The following is a 15,370-nucleotide window of genomic DNA, read 5'->3' on the forward strand; positions in this document are numbered from 1 at the left end:
AAATGTAATCTACAACTTTTTTACATTCTTCAAAATATCAAAATTCTCAAACTCGAGTGAAAAATATATATACCTTGAAACAAAATAATTTTGAGGGGTACTGTAAAACGCTAATCCTAAGCTCTAGTTACACTAGAATCATACCCCCCCATCACTATAATTAACATTATTTCAACCACTACCACTGTACTAATATGTGCTTTCCCCACTCCGAGTATAAGAGTTATCACTTCTAAAATCACGACCACCAAAATGCCCACACCACGTCTACTTTTACCTCTATATGGAGCTCGACTTGTAAACCAAATCAGCCAATGGGTACCTCTTGATTGGCTTATCAAATCAGCTGGTGGCTTTGTTGATACGTGAGCAATGTAGGGAATATCAAGGCCATGACCTGCCATATCTGTCACAACCAAAATTAGTGTGTTTCCACTTTTAAACGATTTCAATGCTAGTTCTCTTTCTTGGAACAACAGGTAAATCAAAGTCAAATCAAGTAATAATCAATGTAGGCGTAATGATACAACGTTTACGCAACTAAAGAATAAAATGATTCAATAAAGTCAAAGGGGAAACACAACCTTTTAAATTGCAAACTTATATACATTATTTAGTAGGTGAAGTTCCAATCTACAAATAAGGGTACTGTGGTAAAAATAGGCAAAATATAATATGAAAAAATTCTGAAATCAACAAGTGTAAAGTTTAATAATAGAACTCACATAAAATAGGAATTACAGTAAAACATAATATAAAGAATTTTCCTAAAAATGCCGAATTATTTAAATCAAATTATTCTTAATGCAACTCTCTAAGTTTCAAGGCATATCAAAGAACAAGCACATTTACATATCACAATTTCGATTTATAGCAATGCTAGTAAATTAATTTTTTTTAACCCATCATCTTCAAAACCCCAAATGTATCAAAAATCCATTCACATTAAAAAAACTCAGCTAAAACTAAACTAAATATACAAATAAATCACGAAATCATAAAAAAAATGCAATTTTCACAAATTTTTATTATAAAACTATAGTAATGGAAGCACAAAATCACATTTTAAAATAACAAAAAAGAAAAAAAAATCGTAGAAAAAATTACCTTTTTTGTTGTCTTAATTTGTACCAAAGAGAGGGTAAAGTAATGTGAAATAAACTAGAGTCAAAGAAAAGTTTTTTGTAATATTGAAATATAGTGAAAATTAAGGTGAAGAAGATGGGTTTGGAATTCAAGTTTGGGGAATAGGGTTTCACAGGAAAAGGGAAGAAGAAAGAAGAAGGTGAAATGAAAGAAGTTGGGTGAATGATTTGATATAAATTGAAGGACAATTTTGTCATTTTATCAATTAAAACATTTTAAATTTTTTTATTCCATTTTAATGATGGTCAAAGGCTATTTGTCCAAAATCATTGTCCAAGTGGGTCATCTGGCCAAATTCCCCTTAATTTAATCCTACTACACGAATAAAGTAGATTGAGATATATGGGATAGTCCGACAATGTCCACATCGTTCTATCGACTCAAATCAAACTGAATCGTGCAAAAATGTATAAGGACTTGTCCCGAGTCTACTAGCAAAAAATTAAAGAATACAAATATAAAACATGGAATCTTGTAGGAAATAAGATTTTCATTAACGTTATTCTCCAATAAATAATTATAAAAAAAAATGTATTGACTAAGTTTTTATTTGTACTAGGAAAGTCTCCTTCAATTTCAGGAACCAATCAGAACCATGATGTGGACAAACCGGATAATGGTTGAGCAAGTATTAATTAATATAATAAAATAATTGATGGAGAAATCTAAGGAACATGTAGGACACATAATTGGCTAATCTTTCTCTTCACGTTTAAGGCTGGTCGTGTTTGAATGGTGTACGAAATGCTCATATAAATTTAATTGTTTTTATCATTAAAAAATAATTAACTTTGTTGTCTAATTTGAGCCAAATGATTATGTATATACCCCACGAGATTATATCGTGTCTAACTTTTATCATAACAAACATCAACGAATAAAGACGTTTTGTGTTAGATAGTATAATCAAACCTTGAACGGATCGAAATATTTTATTTTTGATTTTTAAATAATTCATACTTGACTCGAAAAACGAAGGTTTACACTTGAAAAATCATTTCATTAATATTTTGGTCATCATTTTCATTCATTTGATTTCGAACAATCTTTTTATTATATTTCGCTTAGGACAAGAAAATTTATATTTACATTTAAAGAATTTATATTGTATTTGAAATTTTGATACAAAAAATCAATTAAAACGATCAATTCAAGTAATTGAAAGGGGGAAAAACATATAACAAATATTAAATACTAATAATCATTGGAATAAACATGATTCGTCAAACTGGACATAATATTTTAAATTCATTCTATATATACAAGGGGAAAAAATGAAAATTTAGGTTATAATTAGTTGAAAGTTTGATTGAAGTAAAGATTTGTAGTAGAAGTGATCATTTATATAAAAATTGTAGACAATTTTTTGAAAAATAAAAAACTAAAAAATTAGAAGAGTTAAGATTTCGATAAAACGCTTGAAGGAGAGAGTCGCAAGAGAGAAACAGAAAAGAGAAAAAGTTCAAATTTATCATGATTTTGCATCTGTTTGATGCAGATTAAAATCAGACTTTTAGTAAATTTTGATAAGAGTTAAAAAGTTACGAGTCTCATGAAATATTCTATTAAAATTAATTGTTAAATTTAATTTAGATTTAATCTATACCAAACATAACTTTATTAAAAAAAAAAAAATCTCAAAAGTTGGGAATCAAGTGACCCCAGAATCCCATGTGTTCGTCGATGAAAATAGAAGAGTTTAGTCAAAACTGATTGTCATCGAGACAATAAAAACATAAGTCGTTCTCGCATGGTCAATTGCCTAGCCAGGACAGACAAAAGCTCGATACCAGTATACCACTACAATAGTCGAGCGAATAAGATGTGATTTAAAGAATAAGTTCTCATGAACACAAAATTTCAAGTTCCCAAAGTGGGGTTTAAGTGCAAATTTGATGCGATGTGACGAGACAAGCTAGCCAATAATTTAAGAACATTTGTTCTTCTGTAAAGTCACTCGCTCAATCATCAATTATGGAATGCCAAATGTCATGATTCTAATAACTTGATTAAGTAAAACACAATTTTATTTCGAGTAATACTATATAATCTCGCTGGATTCTCCAGTCTAATTGGTGCTAATGTGACATTGGATGATAAGTAAAATTAAATAAATTATTTAATTTCATATTTTATTTAATCTATCATTTAGATCGTGATTACAATTCTAGTCAGGTCACATAGCATTATTTAATTTCAAGCATAATTTAGATTATCTTAAACTATTGTTTGCATTTTTTTTAAATATTTTATTAAATCAAGTTTATTACTTGTTTATGAAAACTTAAAAAAGGCTAACAATTGATGTAAAATTTAACAATTTTAACGACATATTTTTATGGAATTCACAATTATTATTAACTTTTTCAACCACATATTTTATAAAATTTTAAATCGTAATCATCTAATTTTTTTTCTTTTTTATCAAAGACTTTGTCAAACCCACTTAATATAATTATGTAGCAACACAATCATTTTTTTATTATTTTATTTTTTACAACAAAAGTGCGTAACATCTTGAATGGTCTTGTTAGGTTTGTCATGCAAATTAGACCAATTACAAACCAAAAAATAAAAATACAAAGTATACATATATTCTTAGTTCGATAATTTTGATGATTAAAATTTTTATCCAATTTATCATAGTTCTTCATGCTAAAATCATTTCTCTTTTATTTTTTTTTCCAATAGAAAAATTGTATTTTTGTTCTAATTTTTCACCTGGACAATCGTGTCTCTTTCAAAATTTTGACTAATTTGTGCTCACATATATATCAAACAAAATAATGTGCCCCAATTTTCCTTATTTTCTAACAAAAGATTCTTTCTTCTCTCTCTCATTTTCGATAGGGAAAACATTTATATCGTTTTGAAAACGAGCAAATGATCCTTAATCCGTCTCTATTGACAAAAATTAACCAAATTTATGTTAAATTGTCACGTGCCAGTACATTTAATTTATGAAATTAATTTTACTTTTCAATTTAAACTAGTACGCGAAAATTTAAGCAAGACACATTTTCGTGAATGGCAAGAGATAGTTTAGCAAGATTTGAACGATTTTTAAGGATCAGCTTGCTACGAATACCGTAAGTTCAGTAATAACAGCATAAAGATGAGAATAATTGAAGAAAATGGACGAAGAATTGTAAATGGATAATAAAGCCAAAATAGGGCATTAATTCTTCCGTCTTTATCAATACGATTGGAACATTCAAGGTGAGGCGCAGAATACGGCAAAAGCCGACTAATGAAATTAGAGCAAAAAGAAACGCTTAGACTTAAAGTCGTTTGCAGTCAACGACGACTACCTTTTCACCTAAAAGCGTAAGTTTCACACTTCACACAAAATAATACCTTTTTCGTTCCACTTCCTACAGTTAGATTCCATTTTGGACTCGTAACGCAGAGGCCCAATACGATTTTTCCTGATCCAATATTTTTATTGATTGGGTAGACCTACCAGAGGGCCCAACTTCTACTTTTCTTGATCCAATGGGTAAATGTTTTGCCCACGAGACTTCATTCTAAAGAAAATTAACAAAGACATCCTCGTACTCTCCGACATTTTTGATATATTAGACTAAACAAAATTAAGAATAAAACATATGTTAAATGTTTGTTCATTTCTTATCTAATTTAGTACGAATACGAGCGATGCTAGAGCACTAATTCAAGTGGTTACACTTTATAAGTTAATTAAATGAATAATGACTTTGCATTTAAATGAATCTATCATATAATGTCATTTAATTGTCATAAACTGGTGTTCATCGTTGGTGGCGATGAATAACATTACGCATTTAGTGCCAGTGGCGGAGCCACTGAAATTTTAGGCCCAAACAATTTTATTAACCATTTTTTTATTATATATATAGCAACAGGAGAGGTGAAATAAAAATATATTTTAATTTACATTGGTTTTATTTTTAGGTCTAAACTCATGATTTTGTTTTATAATTTTATTATTATTAAATTTATGACCAAAACACAATGTTCGACACAGGTTAAATTATGCCCGTACTGAACAAATTTCTTGGCTCCGCCCATGTTTAGTGCAGCTGACTTTAATGTACCAAACACCTAGCCAGAGTATTAAGATAATTTAGTGCATTGCTAGCAACAAAAGGCAATTTGATCGTTTAAAATATTTAAGCTATTCATAAAACGTATATACAAAAATTCCCATCAGACCGAAATTCATGCAACTAACTCCAAATCGATAATTTTAAAGCTATCAGATTCGGACTGACCATCTTCGAATGTATATTTACTACACATTATTAAACCGTACTATGAAGTATAATGGACAACTTTCGACCTTTTTCTTCATCATCTTGTCCTGTCATTTCCAATGCGCACCAAGTAAAGGCTTTATTATAGAGCAAAAGATAAATGATAGCACTTTACTCACTGTCAGCATTATACCATTTACATATTAAAATTGTTTCATAACCACTTTCTCCTACTCAATGATCTTTTGTCCCAGGATAAGAACCTTGGAATGCTTAGCAGACTATTAACTCTGGTAATACCTTCAAGGGCCGACCATTCCTCGTCCTCTGCAGTCGAAAGGAATTCAGCTAAACTCCTCTTAGATTGACTAAGAGATCTCTCGGGTAGCTTCTCTGCGACTTCCTCGACAACAGGCACTATCTCACTAGACAATTTAGTACCATCGACAGGAGCATCTTGAAAAGCCTCATCAATAATTGAGATATCGGGTTCCTCTTCCGCAAGGACATTACCAGATTCCTGTTCAGACGGTTCCTCCTCTGCAAGGACTTTACTCAATTCCTGTTCAGGGGGTTTCGTTGCAATGTTTGGTGCATTAACAGTATCAGTTGATGAGGAGTGTTCGAGGAAAAGACATACGGCGGCACAGTCATCCATCTTTGATGTTGGGTACTTGAGCCTCCATGCTCTCGTAGCACAGTCAACAAGAGCTCGAGCAGCTGTTCCACGACTAGGAGCCGAGTCCACAATGTCCACAGCTTCCTTATTGGAGAGGACATCCCATACCTATTTCAATATAAATAGCCTTTATAATGACATCCAAGGTTAAAGCAATAAACATCAAATAGCTACATGGAGATAGATGGGAGATCAACATTAACAACTGATAACAAGAGATAAGAAAATAATACCCCGTCAGTGGCGAGAATGACAAACTCATCTCTTTCAGTAATACAGTGATAATAAACATCTGGCATAGAAATTAAACCAAAATCTTTCAAACAGAAGTCCCCAAAGGCTCTGGCCATTGCTAAACCAGGAGAATCACTGTTAGGCAACCATACACGTGCAACCTCCGGCTCATCTTGCAATGCAAAAACCCTTCCTTCACATTTCTGGATTCTTGCAGCTTCTCCTGAAAAAGAAAAGGAGGTCACGATTTTTAGTTCTATCACCACCTTAGGGTAGTTCGTGTATAAATATTATGTTGGCCAGGACAGCAGGATGTGAAAGTCTTAACAAAAATTAAATTTCAAATGTTTCATTGGATTTCTTCTTGCTATCAGCATTTTCGATGTATATTGTGAGTGTGGCGTAAAAAAAACTGTTAGTCCCCCCATTCACAGCAAAGTTTCAAGTTAGTCACCAAACTTTGTTCTAACGTGGTGATTAAAGTTTACCTTTTACTTCAGTTTGGTCACTCAGTTAAAATTTGAAAAAAAAAAAAATAATAAATAAATAAAAGGTGGTGATTAAAGTTTACCTCCGTATTGAAGCCTCATCAGACCGTCAAAAAAAACTAATAGATTTTCAATGAGTGACCCAATTCCAATTGAAGCAAAAAAGAAAACTTCAATAATCACTTGAAATAATATAAAATTTGGTGTCTAACTTGAAAAATCGCTGCAAGTATGAGTGACCAACATTGTTTTTATCATGCAGGTGTGTAGGGAAACAGAGGAAAAAGATAAAGAGAGATACTTGGAAGATTAGGTTTTAAGTCCACGGTCAACTGGACAGCCATCAACGCGTTGTCCTTGTCTCTCGTTGCTAATACTGCTCTTGAATCACCAACATTTCCAATTATGAGATCCTGATCCTGGAAAATCATGTTCATGATAGTTAATACCATATATGATTGGTTCATATCCTCTTTTAGTACAAAAGCGATCAAGGATTGATATAACTTAAAATATTTTTAAAATTACATATAAATCAAATCAAAGGTGTGTGACTGAAATAATCTAAGGTTTCTTAGATTAACCATATATCTCAACAATATCCAGGTCAAGAAAGTGGCAATCATCCGATATTAAAAGCATCAATTTGACAAGGTAAGGGATTAGTCTTATTAATTACATGTCAAGATTTGTAGCATGCCCAAGATTCCCCCAAAACGCCATCTAACAGGTGAGGTGTTATGATGAGTTAAATCTAAAGAAAATCTGTACTATGGTGGAGGTGATAATAGCTGTGGTGAGGGTTGCGCAACAAGACCAAGGGGCTGGAATGAGGAGATGAAAACATTGGTCATCATTCACAATTTTCTTCTGTCTTGACTCTTGAGCATGCAGTTTGGCTAAGCTTTAAAGTTAATTTTAACTAATTTTTCCTAGCGAAACAGGTATGACGTTTTTCAGAAGTTACCTTTTTCCTTAGATTTTCAGTTCAAAAATCTACTTTTTCTAAGTCTTTACTTTTGAAAATGTACTCTTCACGATACTAATTGCCATGTTCAACAATAGCATCACATCATTCCCTGAGCTCTGTGAGCTCCTTGGTAGCGAAAATGAGATCATAAGTAGTTCAAAACTAAGATACGTAGTTCCATATAGTCCTGAAAAGTACAACTATACAGCACAACGAAATGGTCAATTTTCTGTATCTTGTTGGAGTGCCGAAATTTTAAGTTTTAGACTCTGATTTACCAAATATGGATGCCTTTACAGTCTACGGAACTGACTCAACAAAAATCACACAGATTTCACGATGCTTAAAAAGGACATACGACTATTGTTCTATAGGCTATAGCATGCCAAAGACGGAGGCAAGCACAAATTCAACACAACAAAATAATTAGATAAATAACAGGAGAGCCAAGAAAGGGACATATCTAAAAACCACTCTCATTATCCAACGATGCAGCAAAACCAAAAATTAAACAAAGATTTACCTGCATTATCAAAGTGACAGCAGTTGTACCACTACAGAAACAATCAAGGGTAGAATGCAACTTCAATTCCTTATCCATTATTTGGAAAGCCTTTAAAATTGATCTCTTGATTGGCATATGCATCTCCGGAAGATTTTCATTTTGCCCATCATCCAATAACTCGTCCTTGTCTTCATCCTTAAACTCATCAAAATGAGTCATTTCCAGGGCATTGCCATTCTCTTGATCAGAAGTTTGATTCCTATCGTGTTTACCTTCCAACTCTGCACGCAGCAAAAGCGGAAGAGCATCCCGAACTTTCCTTGCGACCATATGACCATAAGGACCATGACCATCGAAAACTCCACAAAATGTCGTACTCATACCGCTTCTCGTACAGAAATTCTACCGGAGAAACAATCCAAGCAAATCATAAACTGACCCAAATAGTAAAGAGTAGTATCCCATCATCTTTTCAGTTCTTCATAAGGTCAAACAAAGCAAAAAAACCTCGACAGTGCTAGGCAAGAAGTTAATTTATCTAGTCACACAAAGCATAACTTCCATATTTGCTAACTACAGCTAAATTTAACATTATAATATTAGAAAATCACGGTTCTTGATGTCTTATTTTGCAAATAGAAATTCATGTGAACCATATTAAATTTGACTGACCTCCCAAACAATCATGGCGTCTTGATTGGTACCTTTCTTGCCTTGCTGAGTGTACAAACTAGCGATCCGGCTTGCACCATTTGCGGAAAGCCTGCCGGGAACTCGATGAAGTACTCCCTTCTCCGCCGCTGCAACGGCGCCGCCGCCACTTAATTTGCTGAGAAACGTGAAAAAATCACTAGAACTACCCTTCCTTAACTTTAAATCTGTACCATATTCTTTCTCCCACACTCTCTTTTTCTTGCCATTAATCGAAGAATAACAAACACCCATTCCCCCCAAACTTGTAAAAATCCTATCTAATCGATCGGATTAAAAGCATGATCAAGAAATTCTAGCTGAAAACCTAGAAAAAGGGAAGCAAAAAGTAGAAGAAGAAGGGCTGAATAATGGGGAAAAAAGGACAGAACCCAGAAGGAAAACGGCAGGTCAGGTGTGTCTGAGTTTTTGTTTTGGGTTTTTGTTTTTTTGGACTTTTCATGTGATATTTCTTTATTTCTTAGGATACTGTTTGAAAATGTGAAAAGAAAGGAGATTTGGTTGGTGAATATTAGCAACCACGTACGAATCTTCCGGAACTCAGAATTACCATGTTGAATAATTCTATTCAAACAGGGGCATTTGGCACTTTTCACACAGGTCCCTGTTTGAATATCACTGCCCTTACTATGTTTTTCAGTTTAGGTAGTTGCTGTTAGTTCAACAGTATTTTCCATCTTCAATTATTAAATTTATATATGCACGCTTAGCTAAATTTATTGCCAAGGAGAAGGGATTTGCCCCAAATCTTGTTCTTTTATTTGGATTTAGATTTTAGTAGGGCAACATTAATATTATAGCGACTAGTAATTTATTTAGAGCCTTTATATCTCTCATTATAGGAGAAATTATGGAGTTTTGAATAGTACTTTTTGAAAAATATGTTGTTAAAATAAAAAAAAAACTTTATTGATTTGTATGTAGAATATAATATTGTGAATGTGTGATTAAAAATGTCACTATAACAAACAATTTAATTTGTTAAAAAATAACAAACAGAGGTTACTAATCCATAAAGGATGTTTAGTGGAAATTAAAATTAAATTTTCTTATAGATTGTGATAGAAATTTTTGAAAAGTTGTGAGACTCATAAAAGATGTGGTTGATATTGATTGTTTGACTTTGACTTAGATTAAAATCAAATTTTAATCAAAACCAAACATGGGCAAATTATCTTGAGATATATGAAAGGTCCTCAAATGTTGCGATCGAACATGGGAATTTTTTTTTATCTTTTCACTGAAAAGGAAAAGAAAAAATAAATGGTTTCTTAGTTGTAGACGCGATGGTGTTGGATTCGTACCCTGTATGTGTGCTTCCAGGATTTGAGCAAAAATCGCATCTCTGAACTGCTACTTTATTAGTAAAGACGATTTTTACTGAATTACGACACATGGCTTTAATCTTGACCATTGGCTATTGTTTCGGGATGATTCTTGGGCTTTATCTCTTGTATGCTATTTCATTTGGCATCTGAATCGATAAATTTATCTCCTAGCTGTTGGTTTTAGAGAGAGAAAATGAGGAGGAGAATCTCTACTACCAAGGTTTCATCTTTGGTTCTTGTCTCTGAAATTTATGATTTAAGAACTGTAATCTATGATGTTTAGCCTCTTTTTTTTAATATTTCGAGTGGACATTTGTAAGAACAAGAGGGTTTTTATGAGTTGTTATTTTCAGAGGAGTTTTGGGACAATTCTTGGTGATTATTCATAGATCGGATGTTGTTCTTGAGAGATAAGTGTTTTTATGCTATCTCTGTTTTATTGGTTAAAACTCTTGTAACCCTTGTTACCATTTTGGGCTATTTAATCCAATTTATTGAATTCTCAAAGGAGATGTAAGTGTTAGAAATGGTCTCCAAACCTCCAAGGTTTCGGCCAAAATAATTCTCGTGTTCGATCTTTAATTTCTGCACATTTACTTTCTGTAAGATCAATTTATCTTGTTTCTCAAAACTGATATTGTATGAATCTGGCCTTACAGTGGTATCAGAGCCATTACTGAGTAGCAAGATACTTGGATTCGAGAAGAAAGTGTCTGATCTACTACATATTTGAAAATTTTGAAACTGTTTTTATGCAAAACCGAAAGAAAACACTTTGTATGAACTCGTTGGGTAAGATATTTAATTTTTTTGTAAACTTTCCTTTTCAGAAATTAGGGTTTCTTGATTTTTCCTTGATTTTCTGTACACTGAGAACCTCCTTGAGACTAATTTTTGTCCAAAGGCTCCTACGAGTCCTTGAGAATCTGAGACAAACGTGTGCATAGGGAAGACCTTATAGGAGGAATCTTTGAAACGTAGTACCGTGATCTTTGTCACTGTGTTTTCTTTTTGATCTTGGCCGACATGTTCTCTGAATATGCTTGAAATTTACAAAACTTGTGAAATCTTGTTTTACTTTTCGTACTACTGTGATTCAATTAACACTAAGCTGAATATTGTTATTCTTTGTAGGTATTGTCTTCAACTTGTGTTTCATTTTTATTAGGAAAATGGACATTGCTAAGTTTGAAGTTATTTGATGGAAATTTTGAATTTAATATTTGGTGTCAGAAAATGAAGGCTATTTAAATACAAATGGAATGTGTTAAAGTATTAGATGATAGTTGCCCTACTGACATGATTCCTGTAGAGAGATTTGAACTTGAAGAAGATGCATGGAGGAGTAGGTAAAATCAAAACTGCTTCTGAACTGTGGACTAAAGTTCAGTCCAAGTATATGATTAAAACTACTACAAGTTTTCTATTGAAACAATTCTTTTCATTTAAAATGGATACTTCAATCAACTTGGACGAAAAATTTAAGAGATTTACAAAACTTGTCCAAGACATAGTTAACATTGATAAAAAAAAAACACTTTCAAAATATTATATGGCTACAATCCTTTTAAACTTCGTTAATGACAGACATAAAGACATCAAGGTTCTTCTAGGATATGGCAGGGAAGAACTTACCATTGATAATTTTTTTGCAAAAGAAAAAGTTCTTAGTAGATCTAATAATCACTCCAAGTATTTTAATAAAAATAAAAAAAAAGTCGAGCGTTAAAAATAAGTCCAAAAATAATGCTAAAGGCAAGAAATGTTTTTACTATGGGAAATTGAGACTTTTTGCTAAAGGTTGCTATAAGAAGAAAAATGATTCCAAATAAAGGAAGTTTGGTGATGGGAGTGCTGCCCTAGTTTATAATAAAGCTAAGATTGAAAATGGTTTAGTCCTTGTTAATACGGGGAAGAAACTTAGTGATGAATGGATACTTGACTGAGGCTGTTATTTCCACACGTGTCCAAATAAAAACTGTTTTCTTGATTTTGAAAAAACTTTTGGCGGGCAAGTTATAATGGGGAAACTTTCAAGGTTAGTTGAACATGGACAATAAAATTGTTGTTAGAATATTCCTGAAAGAAATAAGATATGTTCCTAATTTAAAGAGGAATCTAATATCCTTAAGCATGTTAGATGACGTGGAGTTTAACATAAATTTGGTTCAAGAACACATTAAAATTCTTATGGGCAATGATTTAAACATAAGCACCCCAAAGAGACAGCGCCTCTTTTTTTTGAAAGCTAAACCCTTACTTGATTTGATTGCTTCTACTTTATTTGAGAATTTTACACTTGCAAAATTGTGGCATGAAAGACTTTACCATATTGGTAAAAAGAGTTTGAACTCTTTACAAAAAAAAAAAAAGGAATTTTTGGAAAATTAAATTTTGATAATTTTGATCATTGTGAACAATGTGTTATAGGAAAACAAGTCAAATTACATTTTCCAACGAGAATTCATAAATCCAAACAAACACTTGAATATTTACATGCTAATTTATGGGGTCTTGCTGCTGTGTACACTTTATCTGGTTTCAGATATTACTTGTTGATCATTGATGACTTTTCAAAAAAAAATAATATTAATAAATAAATTGGGTTTTCTTATTGAAAACTAAAGATGTCACTTTCTCCCTTTTCAAGGATTGGAAAACTCAAGTTGAAAGTCAAATTGATCACAAAATTAAAACTTTGATGACTGATAATAGTGTGGAATTTTGCAATTATGAATTCAATAATTTCTATAAAGAACATAGTATTTTGAGATATAAAATTGTCACTTATACACCTCAACAAAATAGAATAACTAAAAGAATGAATAGAACTTTATTAAACAAAGTTAGACGCATGCTTTTAAGTTCTAGTTTGCTTAAATGGTTTTGGTGCGAAACTCGAACATGTCAGAATGGGCTAACCTGAACCGACCCACCCGCAAGCTTAATCGGCATGAGCCCAATAGTTCTATCAATCCGGCACATGTCGATTTTCAGTCTAAATCAAGCCTAAAGCATAATCTCTCTTTATTTTAAAAGAGAGAATGTAAGGTTTACTATTCATTTTTGTCACATAGATTTTCATATGAAATTGGTTTTGCAACAGTAAATTATCAATGACGCTCTAGCATTCTTTTCACACTCTATTTCACCATTTTCACACGCCGTTTCATTACGACATTACCTCCACTACAATATTTCTACATGTTCACACACTACTTCACTTGATTAAAGACAATACTATATATTATATAATAAATAAACGAAATTAAATATAAAGATTATTTAAAAAAATTACAGACAAAAATAGAAAGAAATTATTATAAAGTTTTTAAATAAAATTAAAATGATTTAAGGAAAAAATAAATATTATTTAATTTCAAATTTAACGAATGTCGTTCTATCATAAAGAATGTATAAAGATTAAACAAATAAAATAATATTATAATTAAAATCGAAAATATTAAATTAAAAAAAAATCTCTCATTGGACGGAGAGAATCTCTCCTTTTGAAATGTCAAAAGGAGAGAAAAAGTTTTGACTTTTCAAAAGGTGAGAACTCTCCATTTGTAACCACTCCGTGCATAGGGTGGTGATAATTTTTTGTTAGTTTTATTTATATAGTTATTTTTTTATTAATAAATATTTAATTTAAAAAAATATATCTAAATATCTACTTGAAAATGTTAAAGTTAATATTTTTTTATCTATAAATAAGTAGCTTTTACAAATGTAATTTTTTTACTACTTTTAAATAATTTGAAGTAATTTTTTTTTATCTATAAGTAACTTTTTATATTTTAGATGGTGTAATCTTTTTATTAATATTTAATTATATCTAAATATTTATACTTACAAATTTTTAGGTTAATATTTTTTTACCCTCCTTATCCTTCCTTATAGAATGTGAGGTTTACTGTTTATTTATGTCACATAAATTTTCACAAGAAACTAGTTTGATAATAATAGATTATTCTATTCAATCACATCGTAGCATTTTTTTCACACGCTATTTCACCATTTTCACACGTCATTTCACTGTAATGTCACGTCCATTGCAATATTTATCCATTTTTATACATTACATCACTTGATGAAAGTTAATACTATATTATTAGCCTGTTTGAGCCACATTTTTTTTCAAAAAAATATATTTTTCAACGATGATTTGACATCATCTCAATCACAAATTCTTCGATAAAATAATATTATAAGCAAATCCAAAACTTTTTCTTATTTCTTAACCACACATTTCTCATCAATACACTATTTAAAAATACATTTTCATTCTAATAATGTGGCTCAAACAAGAGTTATATTAGGGATGTCAACGAGCTGGGCCGAGCCGAGCCCGAGCCTAAAATTTTAGGCTGGAGCTCGGCCCGGTTAAAATGGTCGAGCTTCAGGCTTTTACGGGCTAAGCCGGACAGGCTCGATTTTTTTTCCCCTTCCTTTAAAACTGTCTTTTAAAGGCAGCAAACTTGGCATAATTCTACCTTGCTGCCTCTTTTTCTTCTCTTTTTTATTTTTTTATTTATAATAAAAGCTCGCGGGCTGGCTCGGGCTCTGCTCATGTCCCCAAAATGGGGCTCGGTACATGAGCCGGGCCGGCTCGGGCTTTTTCCATGCCGGACCACAGGCCACCCGAGCCTTTTTGACACCCTTAGGCTATATATATGATAAAGAAACGAAACTAAATATAAAGATTATTAAAAAAAGGAATTGCAAACAAAAATAGAAAAAATTTATTATAAAGTTTTTAAATTAAACTCCTTATCTTTTAAAATTAAAAATAAATATTATTTAATTCAAATTAACGAATGTCGTTCTATCATAAAGAATGTATAAAGATTATTTTATTAGACCAAAATAAATAAATAAAATAAAATAAAGTTACAAAAATTAATTAAATAATATATAAATATTATGTAATTAGTTAAAATTGAAAAAATTAAATTTTACCATAAAAGAATTAACAATAAATTTATATTGTATGAACAAAATTATCCATCCTTAAAAAAAGGGGAGGACAAAAAAATTTCTCCTTTTGACTTTTCAAAAGGAGAGTTCCCTC

The 15,370-nt window shown here is 31.5% G+C and overlaps 1 protein-coding gene across 2 annotated transcripts; it reads right to left on the reverse strand.

Annotated features, from left to right (window-relative positions):
• Positions 1–5,345: 5,345 nt before the first annotated feature.
• LOC111402374 (probable protein phosphatase 2C 66) lies at positions 5,346–9,415 on the reverse strand. 2 transcript variants are annotated; one of them, XM_023030614.1, is made up of 5 exons: positions 8,930–9,415; positions 8,276–8,659; positions 7,084–7,201; positions 6,294–6,517; positions 5,346–6,168 (listed from the first exon to the last, which is right to left on the reverse strand). In XM_023030614.1, exons 1-5 carry the CDS (start codon positions 9,200–9,202, stop codon positions 5,596–5,598), a joined length of 1,572 nt encoding a protein of 523 aa, XP_022886382.1. In that variant the 5' UTR covers positions 9,203–9,415; the 3' UTR covers positions 5,346–5,595. The 2 variants fall into 2 exon arrangements, with proteins under 2 accessions (XP_022886382.1, XP_022886383.1); XM_023030615.1 differs by having other exon boundaries at positions 8,276–8,691; positions 8,930–9,057.
• Between the last annotated feature and the right edge of the window lie 5,955 nt (positions 9,416–15,370).

The sequence above is a fragment of the Olea europaea genome, chromosome 10, assembly GCF_002742605.1.
Source record: "Olea europaea var. sylvestris chromosome 10, O_europaea_v1, whole genome shotgun sequence".
NCBI lineage: Eukaryota > Viridiplantae > Streptophyta > Magnoliopsida > Lamiales > Oleaceae > Olea > Olea europaea.